Source organism: Fibroporia radiculosa (genome assembly GCF_000313525.1).
Source record: "Fibroporia radiculosa TFFH 294 genomic supercontigs, scaffold3508, whole genome shotgun sequence".
NCBI lineage: Eukaryota > Fungi > Basidiomycota > Agaricomycetes > Polyporales > Fibroporiaceae > Fibroporia > Fibroporia radiculosa.
The window spans coordinates 86,810-103,756 of record NW_012133387.1 but is presented as its reverse complement, the minus strand read 5'-3'; the positions used below and the strand labels follow the sequence as shown (position 1 = coordinate 103,756).

The 16,947-nt window shown below is 53.9% G+C and overlaps 5 protein-coding genes across 5 annotated transcripts; 3 read left to right on the top strand and 2 right to left on the bottom strand.

Annotated features, from left to right (window-relative positions):
* Positions 1-372: 372 nt before the first annotated feature.
* Positions 373-1,631, top strand: FIBRA_04850 (uncharacterized protein; the record flags this gene model as incomplete). Its single annotated transcript, XM_012326636.1, has 3 exons — positions 373-960; positions 1,020-1,280; positions 1,329-1,631. The coding sequence occupies 3 exons, from the start codon at positions 373-375 to the stop codon at positions 1,629-1,631; spliced, it is 1,152 nt and encodes a 383-aa protein (XP_012182026.1).
* Positions 1,632-4,225: 2,594 nt separating this feature from the next.
* Positions 4,226-7,120, bottom strand: FIBRA_04849 (uncharacterized protein; the record flags this gene model as incomplete). The annotated part of the gene is made up of 11 exons (XM_012326635.1): positions 4,226-4,306; positions 4,361-4,383; positions 4,446-4,592; positions 4,664-4,883; positions 4,944-5,243; positions 5,306-5,449; positions 5,502-5,600; positions 5,657-6,179; positions 6,230-6,385; positions 6,466-6,521; positions 6,578-7,120. 11 exons carry the CDS (start codon positions 7,118-7,120, stop codon positions 4,226-4,228), a joined length of 2,292 nt encoding a protein of 763 aa, XP_012182025.1.
* Positions 7,121-8,407: 1,287 nt separating this feature from the next.
* FIBRA_04848 (uncharacterized protein) lies at positions 8,408-10,286 on the top strand (the record flags this gene model as incomplete). Its single annotated transcript, XM_012326634.1, has 6 exons — positions 8,408-8,801; positions 8,860-9,187; positions 9,239-9,467; positions 9,516-9,760; positions 9,815-10,153; positions 10,205-10,286. The coding sequence occupies 6 exons, from the start codon at positions 8,408-8,410 to the stop codon at positions 10,284-10,286; spliced, it is 1,617 nt and encodes a 538-aa protein (XP_012182024.1).
* Positions 10,287-10,606: 320 nt separating this feature from the next.
* FIBRA_04847 (uncharacterized protein) lies at positions 10,607-11,960 on the top strand (the record flags this gene model as incomplete). Its single annotated transcript, XM_012326633.1, has 4 exons — positions 10,607-11,036; positions 11,084-11,694; positions 11,746-11,874; positions 11,934-11,960. The coding sequence occupies 4 exons, from the start codon at positions 10,607-10,609 to the stop codon at positions 11,958-11,960; spliced, it is 1,197 nt and encodes a 398-aa protein (XP_012182023.1).
* Positions 11,961-14,273: 2,313 nt separating this feature from the next.
* Positions 14,274-16,576, bottom strand: FIBRA_04846 (uncharacterized protein; the record flags this gene model as incomplete). Its single annotated transcript, XM_012326632.1, has 14 exons — positions 14,274-14,543; positions 14,598-14,650; positions 14,706-14,835; positions 14,904-14,953; positions 15,012-15,134; positions 15,201-15,267; positions 15,319-15,387; positions 15,444-15,530; positions 15,604-15,688; positions 15,747-16,165; positions 16,214-16,228; positions 16,294-16,332; positions 16,401-16,461; positions 16,518-16,576. 14 exons carry the CDS (start codon positions 16,574-16,576, stop codon positions 14,274-14,276), a joined length of 1,527 nt encoding a protein of 508 aa, XP_012182022.1.
* Between the last annotated feature and the right edge of the window lie 371 nt (positions 16,577-16,947).

The following is a 16,947-nucleotide window of genomic DNA, read 5'->3' as shown; positions in this document are numbered from 1 at the left end:
AGTACGGTCCGCGGGGAGACACAGCCTGCATTCTCCCCCATCCTCGGCCCGCCAGCTGGAGATGTCGATCATGAGTCCAGCGTTTGTCTGCCTCCAACCACGCCAGTGGGCGGCTGCTCGATTTTATGGCGCAGGGTGTGCTTCTACCGGGTCAGTCAGTCAGCCCCGCCTGGTCCGCTGACCAGTGAATATGGCACACTGGGTGAGCTCGATTGCGGTTCCCATTGCTTGGCTACTTGAGTTCGGGCCTGGAAGAAGGGAGAAGACAGGGTGCGTGAATTGCTAGTTGCACATCTCTGGGTCTTTCTGGGCTCCATAAATACTGCAGTCACTTTTGCTCGACCCGCTTGCTTTCGCGTCCCGGGAAGCAAAATGCCGCTGTCGACGTCACTGGTCCGGGCACTCGTCTACTCCCTCGCCGTCCTCCTCTTTTGCGACACTGTCTGGGCCGGCCGCGCTGAATGCCAGTACCCCACTGACGACCCCTTATCTGGCTGTGCGTCTGGCACCCTCCTCGTTGGCCCACCAGGCACTAGTAATGTCAACTTCACCACCATCCAGTCTGCCGTCCTCAGCCTCCCAAATGATGCTACACCGTACACTATCCTCATCCTCCCAGGTAACTACACGGAACAGGTCAACGTCACTCGTCCCGGTCCCGTCACACTCCTGGGCCAGACCGTGGCTCCTACGGACCGCACGCAAAACGCAGTGAGCATCTTGTGGGCGGCCGTCGCGGGCCCCTCGGATAACGCACGGACGAGCACGCTCACGGTCACCTTCAATGCAAGCTTAACGGGGCCGGATGGGCACCATTTTGGGAGCACCGATTTCCGCGCATACAACATTGACATCGTGAATGACTACGCACCGTACTCCGACACCCCGAGCCTCGCGATTGGGATCAGCTACGCCAACGCTGGATTCTACTACTGCGGGTTCTATAGCTACCAGGATACCGTGCGCGGCAGTCATACTATTTTCCTCGCAATCTGGAGCTGACTATGCCCGGCCGGCAGATCTACGTCGGCGAGCTTGGGAACACGTACATGTATGACAGCGAGATCGCCGGCCAGACCGACTTCCTGTACGGGTACGGGACGCTCTGGGTGCAGTCGTCGCTGCTGTCGCTGCGCAGCTGCGGCGGCGGGATCACGGCGTGGAAGGGGACGAACACGACCTTCGTCAACTCCTACGGCGTCTACATCGTCGACAGCGAGGTGCGCAGGGCGAATGCGAGCCTGCACATCGCGGGCGAGTGCGCCCTGGGCCGGCCATGGGTGAGTCCCCCGGCTGCGTCGCCGACGACGCACTGACGCGCGCCGCAGAACGCGCAGGACCGCTCGATCTTCGCGTACACGTATCTCGACGACAGCATCGAGCCGTCGGGGTACATCCCCTGGGCGGGCGTCCCGGGCGGGCGGATCGACTTCAACACGACGATGGCCGAGTTCCGCGACTACGGCCCGGGGTTCAACCTCACCGGGCGCGAGGAGGCGGGCATCACGCTGCTGATGACTCCGGAGGAGTATGCGCCGTACGACCGCGTCGAGAAGGTGTTCCAGTACCCGTTCAGCGGGGAGTACGGCAACGTCGCGTGGATCGACCCGACGCCGTGGGTGTTATGGTGAGCGCAGCATGTTGGGTGGCTTTGTATGTATAACTAGGCGGATACTCAATTTCCATGAAACGCTGACTGGACTCTCATGAGGTTTAGTAGATAGCTTCAACTCCCATCCCGTCCTGTTATGGTCATGTGGAGCAAAAAATGGAGGGGTCTTGTGAAAGCATGGTTGCTGTGAGATTCTCGTTGGACTGGAGAACATATGCGTCTGACATGCGTCGGCATAAATTTGGGGATCTCTGATCGGCCAGTTTCGAAAGGAATGGGACAATGCATATTGAGACCTCCGCTCCACGCTCAGCTGTAGTGCTCTCATCGTCCTACCGTCTGAGACTAACCACCCATATGCTTCAACCACAATCGAAGTGCATTGGGCTAGATTTGCGCAGGCAGAGAAGAATAACAGACGAACAAGCTAGATCGAGTGCGCGATCGGCCGCTGCCGCTGGGTGGCTGATGACATACGTGCGCGCCGATAGGCCGAGAAAAAGTTAGGTAAAGCGACGAACGGCAAGACTTGTATCAATTTCCTCACCCTGTATGGATACATCATTAAATTGACGCATTATCAACCCAAGCCGAAGTCAAAAATTCGCATGTAGCGGCACGCATACACTAGCAGCACGGTGTACTACGATCTCTTCAAAGCTCGCAGGACACAGGGAGCCAAGTCCGGCGCATACGTCGTCTTCCCATAGCTCGCCATCTCCTACTACATCGATGTGGTTGCAACTCCTACGGCGTGTACATCGTCGACAGCGAGGCGAACTCGAGTCTGCACATCGAGGGCGCGGGCTCGCCATGCCTGCGGGTGAGTCTGCTGGTTGCACTAGGCTGCACTGCCGACGACCATTCAACATCCTGCACTCACCATTTCACGCACGGCGTTGAGTCGATCCACGCGATGTTGCCATACTCGCCGCTGAACAGGTACGTGAACACCTTTTCCGAAGTCACCAGAGAATGCCCAGCACCTCCTCGAGTCGCGCCCGGTGAGGTTGAATTCCGGGCCATAGTCGCAGAACTCGGCCATCGTCGCGTTGAAGTCGATCCGCCGGCCCAGGGGATGTACCCCCGACGGCTCAATACTGTCGTCAAGACATATCCTGCATGTTCTGTGGCGTGGGTCAGCGCGTTTGTATGTGTCTCGTATTGGAATCGACCTCGAGCTGTATCACTGGGATGTCGTCGCAGGATTGTGTTCATAGCATCAAATTTTGACCCGTGCTTTCCGGAAATGTCCTGCCCAGACCTCTCGTGTTCCCTGTCGTGATCCATGCTCGAACGCGTGGATACTTCTGTCTAAAAGCCAGCAGGAAAAAGTATGCCAGTCGGATTGGCACCTGCGGCCGGCCTTCCGCCGCTGAGCCGCACCCGTCTTCGCTAGCTCGAGACTACGTGCTCAACAAGGGAATCCTGTGACCACTGCACGCGCTGTGGGTACTCGGAACAAGTACGACGGGCGCGACGATCGGGATAATGTGGGGGTTGCTCTGATGCGTGCGGGACATATCGCAGATTGTACACCGTATTCGTGTGGTGGTCGCCCCGGGGGGTTCTCGGCTGCCTGCTCAGAGCCAGACGTCTGTGGGTGCGTCGGTTTCGACGTCTCATGCTTAGCACGTCGCCACTCGAACAGACTCCTCCGCCTCATTTGCGTGCCACCGTTGCTCTCTTCTGCACGTAGCCTCCTCCGCTAAGCACGGAGCATCAACAAATATGCGAGTTTGAACACCCATCCTGCTTTACTTCTGATTACCCAAGGCCTGAGGTCCGAAGTATGATCAAATTAGGCGTCGGAGGTGTTCTCAAAACGATGCCCAATGTCCCTGCATGGCGGTGATAGATGTAGAATGGAACACAGACCAGAACCGGGAGCACAGGCAACACGTTTGCGTTGCCGGATCACATCGTGGAAGACACTGACAGAGCCTGCGCACCTTCTTGGCGAGCAGATGGCCTTTGGCACATTTGCGTACAGAATACGATCATCAGGAGGCCGTCAACAGGGCACTGTCCTGCACCCTGTCTCGCTTGCATCCTGAGCCGTGGATGTGGTTAAGCCCATTGCGTATGGTGATACTACCTTCGATAGCATCCCATCGCAGCTTCAAACCATTCGAGCTGTTTGTGTCGTGTGCAATGCCTAGTTTGAATAATGGACAGCTAAATTCCATTGCAAACCGACTGAGTACGGCGAGTTGACCTGCCGACAGCGTGCGGCCCTGTTCCCAAGGCCCATTGACATCCGCCCTATCTTGTTCTGTTCCTGAGCACAAGTTCAGACCACAGGGGCGAGAACACGAACACGGCATAATACGCGAGATGCACACCTGAACCTTCCGGCTTTTCTGGCCAGAAGAAACAGGACGTCGACATGCAGGACGTCGACATCGAGCATTAGACGGTGTGTTCAGATCTTCGGCATATTTTTGCTGTCAACCCATGCGTACCGTGGCTCCCTGCGGTGATTGCTGGCAATCTAGTCGACATCTGTCCCCCACGCAGACGCGTGATTCTATCTCATGAATTCTGAGCAGCGTGAACAACGAAAGCAAACTAGTCTACGTATTATATATCATAATGTCATACCGTACACAATTACTTTTTCGCCTGCGGGAGAGTCTTCTTGTATGCCTCTTCCAGCTCTTTCTGCACCTGCGGCATAACAGGCATATGGCACTACGTCCGCCCAGTCAGCACAGGCACACAAAACGTAACAGAAAATAGGCGTACCTTGTACTCCATGCTAAATTCACCTAAGAAAACGCGCAGCCAGTATAAGTGACCGGATAAACGGCGAGGGAAAGATACAGCATACCTTTGCCCTGGGTGACACCGCGTAAATGGCTCGAGTACCCGAACATGTCGTTCAGGGCGACCTCCGCGATGGCCGTGAACTCGTCCTCCCGGACCTCACTGTCCGTAATCGTTCCTCGCCGTTGATTCAACCCACCAATGACAGCACCTAGAAAATATTGACGTCAGATATGAGACCACTCGCGTTACAGACTGTGAGATCGCTAGGACGGGACGCACTTTGGAATTCCGAAGGTGCAACGACCTCGACTTTCATGATGGGCTCCAAGATGACCGGTTTCGTCTTCGCATAGATTTCACGGAAAGCGCCGATCGTCGCGAGACGGAACGCCAACTCGGACGAGTCGACAGAATGTGCGAGGCCGTCCTGCAGCACGAGGCGGCTCCCACATATCGGGTTGCCAGATAAGCTACCCTTCTCCAGCGCCTCAAAGAAGCCCTACTCAGCATATCAGTCAGACGTGTTCCTCGCGAGCAAAAACACCGCAGGGGACTTCACCTTCTCACATGCCGGGATGTAGCTCGAGGGAATGTTGCCTCCCATGACGAAGTTCTCGAACGCGACATCCTTTCCCGTCTTCGGATCAGGCTCCATAGGCTCCACATAGCCAATGACCCGTGCATATTGGCCCGCACCACCAGTCTGCTTCTTGTGCGTGTAATGGAAGTCTGCGCGCTGCGTGATTGTCTCGCGGAAGGCCACACGCGGCTTGCCGGTCGTGCATTCGACATTGTACTCGCGCTTCATGCGTTCAACATAGATCTCAAGGTGCAATTCTCCCATGCCAGAGATGATGGTCTACATCGTCATACCTGTCGTCAGAAACATCGTAATAGCTGACTACAGACGGGATTCGTCACCTCTTTGCTTTCTTTGTCAATGTGCACCCGGAAGGTAGGATCTTCCTTCTGGAACCGGTTCAGGGCGCGAGAGAAGTTTGGAGTCTCTTGTCCCACAGGCTTTAGAGCGAGCGAGATCACAGGCTCTGGCACATACATGGAGGTCTGGAGATCCTCAGCATGAGTCAGACATCCCGGCGAAGCGGAAAACACTCACCATGGAGAAATTCGATGAGCCGTCAGTGAAGGTATCACCGGAAGCACAATCAACACCAAAGATCGCACAGATTTCGCCAGGCCCAATTTCCTCCACATCCTTCAAACATCACTGTCAGCTGCACGAGGACTTAGAGAGACGACGGAAGTACATACCTCCATTTCGTTGCTGTGCATCCTCACCAAGCGAGGGACCTTGACTTTCTTCCCCGTCCGCGCTTGAAAGATGAACTGCCCCTTGCGTATGCTACCTTGATACACACGCATATACGTGAGCTGTCCAAAGCGACCTTCTTCGAGCTTGAATGCCAACGCGACCATAGGAGCATTTGCAGCAGGGACCAGAGGTACTGGGGCCGCATCAATGGGAAGCGTCGTATCATGCGCGACAACCTCTGTCTCCGACGGCGTCGGGAGGTACGCGCACACACCATCTAGGAGAGGCTGAACCGACATATTCTTGACTGCAGAGCCCAAAAATACCGGAGAAAACTTAAGACCGACTGTCGCGCGACGAATTGCTTCGGCGAGCTGCTGCGTGTTGGGTTCTTCATCCATGATTAGCATCTCACCGATCTCGTCATCGACCTCGGCCAGTTGTTCCACGAGTTCACGGCGTTTCGATTGGGCGAACTCAAGCACCGAAGCAGGAATCTCATCTGATTCGACGATGGTGTTGCTAGAAGGCGAATGTCAAAACCGTGCAAGGCATTCACCGCATATCCTCACCCTTTTTCGCCCTCGTTGTAGACAGCCTTCCAGCGTACGAGATCAACGACACCTTTGAGCTCGTCTTCGACGCCTATGGGAACTTGTACAGCAGCTGCAGGAATTCGCAGCTTCGCTCGAATCTGGTCAATGACACGCCAAGGGTTTGCGCCAGGTCTGTGACAAACACATACATGAGGTGATTTCACATATTGTAATAGCGGCTCCCGACGCACCTATCCATTTTATTGATGAACGATATCCGAGGCACATTATACCGCCGCATTTGCCGATCGACCGTCGTTGTTTGACTCTGAATGCAAACGCAGCTTGGCGGATATTATACAAAGCAATGCAGACTTGACATACCTGGACACCAGAGACCGCACAGAGAACCAAGATTGCACCGTCCAGCACACGTAGAGCACGTTCGACTTCAATGGTAAAATCGACGTGGCCTGGGGTATCAATGATATTAATGGCATACTTCTCTTTTTCTCCAGTTACCGGCATAGTAGCGACCCAGTCGCAGAAAGTGGCCGCGCTCTGGATAGTGATACCCTTCTCCCTCTCCAAATCCATGCTGTCCATCTTTGCGCCTACGTTATCCCGTCCGCGCACTTCGTGGATTTCGCGAATCCGTCCAGTATAGTACAATATGCGCTCCGTAAGGGTAGTCTTGCCCGAGTCTATGTGAGCAGACACGCCAATGTTCCGCTGGAACCTTAGTCGATGCAAGTCTCCGTCAGAGAGGGGATACGAGGGTGCAGCAGGAGCTTCCAGCTCAGGCTCTGGAGCCTTTGCGAGGGCTGCAGCGGTCGCAGCATTGCGGCGCCAGGGACAGCTGGCGAATGTGGCAATAGCATGTGGCCGAGTCCGTAGACAAGATTGAAAGAGTTGGTGTGCTAGCATGGCCTTCGTTGTTTCCGCTGCAAGCTAATGCAGCGAAGTTGGTGGGAAAGACCAAGTCAATTGGCGGCTGGTCGACAGTCGCAAGGATGAGTTGGCACGCGCAAGGAGCGACTCGGAGCGGAGACAGCGAACACAATTTGTGATGCCTTTTCGGGTAATCGACTTCACGACCTCGTGACACGTAATTCAACGCGTCCGACGACGCGTTATTGTAGACGCGTGGTGAACTTACCTTCTTCACATTCATTCGGCATTCATTATTTTTTGCTCTACGCACAAGGACTGACTACGTAGCCGTTATATACGAGTCATTTACGCAGGTCGCATCAAGAAACCACGCCTCGCATTTCATCCCAATTTAACATCTCTTCAGATCCCGAGATTATGGGGCATGATAAGGGCATGATGCTACAAATTCTCGAAATCGCCATGTAAATCAGACTTGCATAGATCTATTTCAACGCTAAAACGTCTGTGCCTTTAGATCACTGGATTAGCCTTCGAGTTTCAAGGAGGGGTACTTATAGGCCATGAGCACCCCTTCCTGATTTACTGCTGCGTCATTGGCCGCTAATGTCAAACGACATCTGGTCAGAAGACAGCTTCAAACTGTATCTTCGGGCGTTTCGACCTGGTAGATGACCTTCTTTCACTGGCATGATTCGTCCGGAGGACCCCCCAGACGACATCGTGCGCATTCATTTAATCACTCACTGAAGCGGATGAGGATCCTCAACATCGATCGTTGGCCTGAAGCCTGACAGGGACTGGCAGCCTAGAGCCGTCGACGTCAACGCAACTGCTTCAATTTTGACTATGCAGGCCCAGGATGACTCTCCTCTCTTCGTTTGATCGAGGAGAGGTGATGACTCTTCCGTCCGCATATCTATATATCATTCACATCTTTCGAATTGAGTTCAGCACTGGTTTTGTTTGCGATTGTGGTGATACTGACAGTGCTGAACATGAATACCAATCAACTGCCAGTGAGTGAGTGTCATCCACCGATACGGGCCGATCGTCTTTAACGCGCCCCCGATAAACCCGAGAATACCTCAGCTGACTGGTCACTTCATCTTCTCGATTTTCGACTTACAATTTTCTGGCTGATCCCGAATAAGTGCTTCAACCGTTCGGGACAGCTTCACTGCAACTGACCGCATAAGTAGTTGTTCTCATTCACCATTGTCAGACGCGAACTTGCCGTGAACGCGAGCAAGTCGACTCCGGGCGCTTTCCCCCTGCTTTCTACTTCAGAGACGTGTTCACTCTGGTGATTCATAAAGCATGTTATCGACGGCTCGTGCCTCATTACCTCGGGCTTTAGGTTCCAAGACGCCTGTGACTCGTGCACGTTTGGCTGCTATTTCTTCTGTCGCCGCTCCTAGGTCGTCCACGGGTCTCCGCAAATCTCTTTTCTCGTCAACCCAGTTGTCCTCCAGCCTTCGCCCTTCTCGTAGCATGTCATCTCATGCAGAGTCTGCTGCGCGACCTGAGCCTGACCAAGTCCTCCAAGACATTGCCGACTACGTTCACAATTATAAGATCGATTCTGACTTGGCTTGGGAAACTGCCCGGCTCTGCTTGATTGACACCATCGGATGTGGGTTAGAGGGATTGAGATTTGAGGCTTGCGCTCGTCTTCTCGGGCCAGTTGTAGAGGGTACTGTCGTGCCAAACGGTGCGTGAACCTGCCTCTATCACATTGGCCTGTTACAACTAGTTTCCGTCCGGCGTAGGCACGAAGGTCCCCGGTACCAACTACCAACTCGATCCCATTCGTGGCGCTTTCAACATCGGCACTCAGATCCGTTGGCTAGACTTCAACGATTGTTTTCTTGCTGCCGAGTGGGGTCACCCCTCTGATAACTTGGGAGCCATCCTCGCTGTGGCCGACCATCTTGCGCGGAAGGGCCAGCCTCTGACTGTTCGTGACATCCTCGAGGGGATGATCAAGGCACATGAGATTCAGGGAGGACTTGCGCTCTTGAACTCGTTCAACCGAGTTGGACTCGACCACGTTGTCCTCGTGAAGGTTGCCAGCACGGCTGTTGTGTCGAAGTTACTGTAAGTGCTCTAACCGCTTGAGACCGAGTATGCATGTTGATTATGTGTCAGTGGCCTCGACCGCGCACAAACCATTGATGCAATCTCGCAGGCTTGGGCAGACGGGCAGTCGCTCCGCACGTACAGACATGCACCCAATACGGGATCGCGTAAGTCGTGGGCAGCAGGTGACGCATGTGCGCGCGCCGTCAACATCGCGTACCTCGTCAAGAAAGGGGAGAAGGGCATGCCATCTGTTTTGACTGCGAAGACGTGGGGCTTCTACGACGTGCTGTTCAAGGTGCATACAACCGCTGTTGCTGTTATTCTGCTAAACGTTTGACTTTAGAGCAAGCCCTTCGAGTTCCAGATGCCGTACTCTTCGTACATCATGGAGAACGTGCTCTTTAAGATTTCATACCCCGCCGAGTTCCATGCACAGACTGCTGTGGAGGCTGCACACATCCTTCACGCAAAGCTGAAGGCGATGGGCAAGACGAGTGACGACATCAAAAGCATCCGGATCAGAACGCAGGAGGCAGCGATGCGCATCATCAACAAGCGCGGACCCCTGGACAACTTTGCCGACCGAGAGTGAGAGCTTTTACTGATGGTTGCTTGAGTAAAATGTGACTGATAGTCCGCCAGTCACGACATCAACTACATGGTTGCATATCCGCTCATCTTCGGCGAGTTAACGTCCGATTCGTACACGGACGCGTCAGCCGCTGACCCGCGCATCGACGCGCTGCGGGCGAAAATCACCTGCGTCGAAGAGACGGCGTACAGTGTCGACTACCACGAACCGTCGAAGCGGTCGATCTCTAACGCACTCCTAATGGAGCTGAACGACGGCACGGTGCTGGATGAGGTCGAAGTGCAGTACCCGGTCGGACACAAGCGCAGACGGGCGGAGGGGACGCCACTGCTGCTGCAGAAGTTCAAGAATCACATTAGCCCGCACTTTGACGAGGCTCATCAGAAGAAGTATGTGTCTCTGTCTGTGTGTTAATTTACTTTGCTCACTATCTGCCCTAGGATTTTGGCCGCGGTTAACGACCCGGCGTCGCTAATTTCCATGTCTGTAGACAAATTCACCGATCTGTTCGTCAAGGCGTGATTATAATTGGATGAGGAGTGGTCATGATCATTACTTCAACTCTCGAGATTGCTGTAATTCTTGCTGCATTTGTTGATCAATTCTCCATGACACGAAATATATCATGCTCTATATGAGAGGGTACTATGTGAGGAATATATGCGCTCTCGGGTCGACGGGAATCTCCGTGCGACAGAACCAACTTCCACTTTACGGACCTAGACTTGTCCTGTCTCCCTCATTCAGATCTCTCGAGAAGAATTATATGTTAAGTGTCCCACTTGTCTGATCGACATTCGTCTTTTGGGGTACCACTGCTAGTAGAATTTTGTATTCGCAAGATGTCACCAAACAAGTATGAATTCTCATTCGGCACAAGGCCCTCCCGCCCCGGGGGCATCCTTGGTCGTTGCCTCTCCTCCTATGTCGCACAAACTATCCGACAACGATTCATCTGGCTGAAGTGGGCTTTCCTGCTACACTGTGTCCTAAGCTCTGCATTTTTTGCTGTCAGGGTCATCTTGCCAAATCTTGGAATGATCCTCCCTGTCAATAGAGGTATCCCTAGTCTGGCTGTCCAAATCACGAATCCCCTCGCAGGTCTTCCAATGGCACATTTACTTACCAAGCTAACCGCAATTCACCCTCAACCGAAGGCCTTGGATCCGTACGTTCTAAAGGCGACTGTGGATCCTGCTGCCGTAACGGCGTGTCTCTGGTCAACGGATCAAGACCTCAGTTTGATAAACTCGTGGGCACAACGGTGGACAGGTAAGTTAATGTTCCAGGTGTATCACGTTCGTTTACATCGCGCGCAGGTCCGATCTCGCTCCTTGTGACGACGAAAGTAGAGCCTTCCTCCACCGAACACGCTGCTCTCCTCACCTCAGTCTTGGATCTGCGGACAAAGCATTCACTGCTCGCGTCCACGCTCTCTGTACATCTGGTCCATTTAGATGCACAGACGCGTGACAACCCGAACGCATTCCTCAACCTCGCTCGGCTCTTCTCGCAGACTCCTTACGTCGCCCTCTTCCCTGGTAACCTCTCCACTGCGCCACCCAAGACGCTCTACCGCTCTCTCAAGCCGGCCTTTGGCTCTACTAGCTCATCTAGAGCGATCGTCGGACCCTCGTTGCAGAAAGAGGGCCAGCGCCCAGCCATCCTTACTACACGGGGTCAAACGGGCTTCCCCTTCTCCCTACTCGCACCGGTTGTGCTGCCACGCGACGATCCGCTGTGGTGCACGGAGCGATTTTTCCTGTCTTCTACAGCAGCTGCAACTGCGAACACACGCGCGGCAGACTGGGAAGAGTGTCTCTGGCAGATCTGGCTGGAAAATTTTGGTGACGTCGACGTGCGTCCTACACGCGGTTGGTTGCACGATGTGTTCCCCGCCGCTGCCCCAACGGGCAGCGATGCAGCGATGGTATGTGCATTTTTGTTACATGCGCAACTGCCGATGTTACGGATATCACAGACAAAGCTGCGCAAGCGGCTGGTCACAAAGTTCCGGAGCGAGACGTGCGTTCTTGCCACACGGCAGCTCGCAGCGCTCAGGAGCGCAGACAAAGCACTGGATGCGAAGAAGGCGCGCTGGCTAAAGCGAGTGTGTCGGCCGTGGACGAATGCGGCATAATTGTCACCTGCAGTATTTTCTTTTTGTAGTCGTCTAGTGGGAGTGGAGCCATGTAGCAGTAGTGTATAGACCCAGCAAATAAATGACCATTTCCTCAGCGAGGAAAGGCCTATTTTGCAAGGGAGGAAAAGCTGCTCAATGCAGTCGGCACCTTTCCAATATTAATGACTACTATATTTCGCTCTTCGTTACTAGGGATCACTATATTGATCTGACTTTGACGCCACTACGATATCAGGCTCGATCGTACTGGGCAAGGTTACTTTACTTTCCTGATTTTGTACTTCACAAAGCCCTTGCTCGCTATACCTATGCACTTGGTATGCATCATGGTCCGTAGCACATAGCCCATCGGCAATGCCAGTCAATCTCATCAATATGCTTAGTGATGCGCCCCAACTCAATAGATCCTGCCCCGCGGACACCCTCGCGATCGCAAACAATAGGAGCTGCATGAACGAAGTCAACTCGAGTTCTTGTCATTCATCTCAGCTACTTGTCAATAAAAACAACGTCACGGTGTCAGGGATCGTCATTAATTTTAGGAGGATGTATGCCAGATGTTCGACGCTTTCCCTCGCACAACTTAGCGCCGGCAGGGTGAGTCTGTATTTCGATGTCACGCCTCCGGGTCCCCGCCAGTGCATTTGCAACCTATGCAAATTGATCTACAACGTCTACCGATCGTTTCCCGAGAGCGGATTTTAAGGTACGCTGCAGACGCTTCCAATATTGCACTCTACAAGACGACGCCGACGCATGCGATTTGTGTCAGAATCCTGCTAATTAGCCATCATAGGTAGGGCAGACGGCGGCTGCTCCTCCGGTAATGACATACGAGACGACCATGTGTGAGACCCTATTGTCACTGGCGCTGCTCTGACCGATACATGGTATAGCAGCAAAGTCGAGCAAGAGCTATACTTTCGTGACTTACAATGAGTCTGTAGATCAATGTGTGCTAGGTCGGCACGCACTGATCGACGCGACACGGGTGGACACAACATTTAGCGTCCACAGAAGAATGTCTACATAGGCAAATCTTGCGCTAGCACGGGAGTGGGTACGGGAATGCGTCAGAAGCCACCCAAACTACAGGCACATCCATCCCGTGGTTGCAGCCTCGGCGCTCCATCCATCCACAAGATTTGTCGACGTGGAGATGAAGAGACTCGTGCAGATCACCGGTATCGCATGTGCCTCCGCCGAACATGTTGCGCTCATTTACGTTGGGGGAAAGGATCACGGTATCACCAGTCCTAACCACATCACGCAACTTGGAGCTACTCACTCGACGACTGCCGCTGGATTTGAACGCCTTGAGTAATTGGAACCTGCGTCCACATCTCCTACGTCGCTCTCCGTCCTATTTCGCGGTTGCTGATGCCATTCCTGCCAGTGGCCCTCGCACGTCCGGACACCCGCCTCCGTGCACTCCTGGCCTCTCGCTCCAGTATACACCTCTGGTCTGAACATACGCCACGGCGCCGTGCCCTCGTGCACACTGTATGCCGAGTCGACCTCGGAGGATCTACAGCATCTTGCGCACGATGTGCACATACGCCACTTCGTCGCCTCGTCACATGTGTCTCATTCATCACCAAGCTCAGTAACCTGTATGCCGTCGCCTCCGCCGCAAGTTCATCCGGACGTGTCCAGACTTTTCACATTTCCAACAAGATATAATTGTAAAAACCATGAGGCTCGGGCCGTCTCACCATTTCTCCCCCTCGCACGAGCATATGCCAGCGGGTGTTCCACACCCCACTCGCGTTCGGCCATGGTGACGCACGACACCAGCATCCCCGCTCCCTATTGTCGATACGCTCATCACAGGGGCATGCATTGGTGTCTCCCGCTCGCAGACAGAGCTGGACTCTATCAGGTGACTCTCTGCGCCCACAAAAGCAGGACACCCATACTGCACAACACCAGTATGCACCACAGCGAGCACGCCTTGTTTTTTTATCCGGGAGAGCTGCACGGATGTTGCATCAGGGACGATGCCGCCCGTCGTCACTGACGCTCTCGATCCTGGCCGCCGTTCATACCTGGACACAACGTGCCTGCCTGCTTGCGCCCGCACATGGGTCCAGACTGGTATGTCCAGATTGCACGACCACCTCATGATCAGCCGCCTGTGCATGTGCTAGTCAATGCTGTCTTGACAGTCGCTGCTCGCGCAATGACCCGCTGGAAGATGCTCCCTCCCATGGGACCATGACTACAGCAATGCTATACGCCACCTCATCCCCATTGTCTCAATTTCTTGCAGGCTTCAATATGTCTGTGTTATGCACTACTGACTCACCCCATCTCAAGCAAGGGTCGGCTGCTACAACGGCATCTCTGTTCGTTTACCGTACAACTTACACGCTTAAACACTCCCAATTCTCCCAATCCACTCGCCTTGTCAACCACCAGAACGCCCACACCGACCACGGAAAGATGCCAAAGTTCTTGCCGTTCCCGTCGGCCCCGGCGCGGTACCACGACGCGCAGCGCACCCAGCTCGTCGCGGATAGCGTCTCCTGGAGGCGTTTGTTGTACGCGTCATGCGCAGCCCGTTTCGGCGCGACGGACAATATCGACGGCGACGGTGAGAGGACAGGTCGGAGGAGCTGAACGATCTGGTTGATCTGGAAACGACGAAGTCAGCGCACGCATCTCAGCGTGCGCCGCCGGGGACGTACCGCGATCTCGTGCGTAAACACGGCGGAGCCGTTGCTGGTGACCGTGTTTGGGCCTGTCATAGTCAGCGCTCCCTTGCGCGAGCGAGAAAGGGGTCCGAGTGGACGTACCTCCGACGAAGAATAAGTTGGGAAATCCGGGGACGCCGACGCCAAGATAGGCGGTTGGGCCGCCGTTTGCGGCGAAATAGTCGCTTAAGGTTTGACCGTCACTGCCTGTGATATGGACCGAGTATTGGTCCTACGGGTGGCAGTTTGTGAGTCAGTGCGTCCAACTTAATATTCTCAATGCTCTGGCTTGGGACTCACGGTAACGAAGCCGGTACTGAGGATTATTACATCGGCCGCAATCGTTTCGCCTGCCAGACAGTTATTGAAGGATTTCATGCCATAATTTCCAGGTAAACATGGTCTCACCTTTGTCCGTGTGTATTTCGTTTTCCGTGATTCGGCTGATACCATTCCAGTTTAACTCGACGTTACTTTGGTGCAGACATGCGAGGTAACCAGGGTCGAGAATGGGGCGGCGGCATCCAAGCGCTATATCAATGAGGGCAACATGCATCGTCAGTCTCGCATTGAATCGCTATATGCAGGAACTCATACGGTATCTAGGAACGAGCTGGTCGTGGTATTTTCTTGGAGCGGTTTGCTGAATGTAATCTATCAAGTGCTACAAACGTATCGTGACATACGGTGCCAAGACAGCAACACAGATACACACCTGTTCTGGCGCCCTACCACCGAAAACAGCTCTCCACTTCCTTCGCATGATCGGAAACAACCCATTCACCTGCAAAGTCCGCCCGGTTAGCGTGCGCGCATGTAGGGCCGCAGCTTTGACTTTACTAGTACGAGCCAGTTCCTATACAAGCGCAGCACAAATGGAACGTTGGCGAAGGCCCAAATTTGCAAAGTCGAATAATCTCCGCGTATCTGATGCAACGCTGCATTGTCAGTTCCCCGTCCGCTGCTAACGAGCTCGAACTTCGAGAGCCGTTCCACTCACACTTGGAAGAAACCAGTTCGCCGTGCGGCAGAAGTTCACGACATACGTGCTCTGATCCGCTATCAGACGCGGAATGAACTGGGCACTACAACAGACCTCAAATCACACACTTCCTTAGTTGTATCACGCGAACTGTGACTTACGCCGAGGCACCATTCCCGATAACGACGACTCTCTTACCGCTCAGTGGTATGTCGTGATTCCAATTTGCGGAATGAAACACGGGTCCAGCGAACCTTTCCAAGCCTGCATCGCGCAGGTTTTCGGGAATCCGGCGCTCGACCAAGTAGCCTTGCGCGGAGATGACTACCGAGGCGCGCGTATCCCTCCGCTCGCCCGTCTTTACGTCCTCGAGAACGATGCAATAGTTTTGCTGTGCGGTATCCCAGGCTGCAGATATGACCTTCGTATGAAAGGTTGTGTGCTCGTACAAGTCATATTTTGTCGCAAGAGCTTTCCAGTAGGCCCAGACTTCGTGCTGAGGGGGGACGGTGGTACTCCAGTAAGGATTCAAGTCTGTTGAGAGACTGTACCAGTGTGCAGGTGTGTCGCATCCACTTCCCTGCTTTCGCGGTCGGTTATGTCACATGCATGAACTGGTTTGGCTCACGGGATAGGTGTTGTCCTGCCCATCCGCACGCAAACATCTGATGAGCGCGCATATATACATTTCTCATGGGCCCAACGTACTCGCCAGGTCCCACCAATATCGGTGGCTTGCTCGTAGATCTAGTAGATGAGGGGACGTCGTGATGAAGCCAGCCGCTTGTAGCTCGGAGAAGTCATCGACGACTTACGGTGAAACCTTGAAAACCCAACTGTCTTTTCAGCGCGATAGCAAAGGAGACGCCGCCGATCCTGCATTGCGAATGGATCAACATCATCAAGCGAATTCCCAGCGCTATATCACCGACCCCGCTCCTACAACGACCACTCGCGACCCGTCCGTTCTTTGGCGACCAGGAAGAGCCATGTAGAGTCAGCGTCGAGCGTGCTATAAGATGGTCGAAGTATTGAAGGATGACAAACCTTGGTGAGCGGACGTATAGACTTGCTCATTCGCCCACGATCTGACGTGCTTACGGTACTCAATATGCTGCAGGCATAAATTGAACTGCCAAGATTGTCCAGCGCATGGGAAGAAGCATATTGCGATATCGTACGCGAGTTCTGAGATCCAAGTCGATAACAGCCCGTAGACTAGATACTGTGACGTTGAACGACTTGCCAGTTGAGCTGGCCAGGCAATAAGCACAGTATAACCTCCGGAAAAGCAGTCGTATAGAATACAGGTTCCTCCGCAGCAAAGCGGCAGTCAATATACCAAACAGATGATGCGACGCC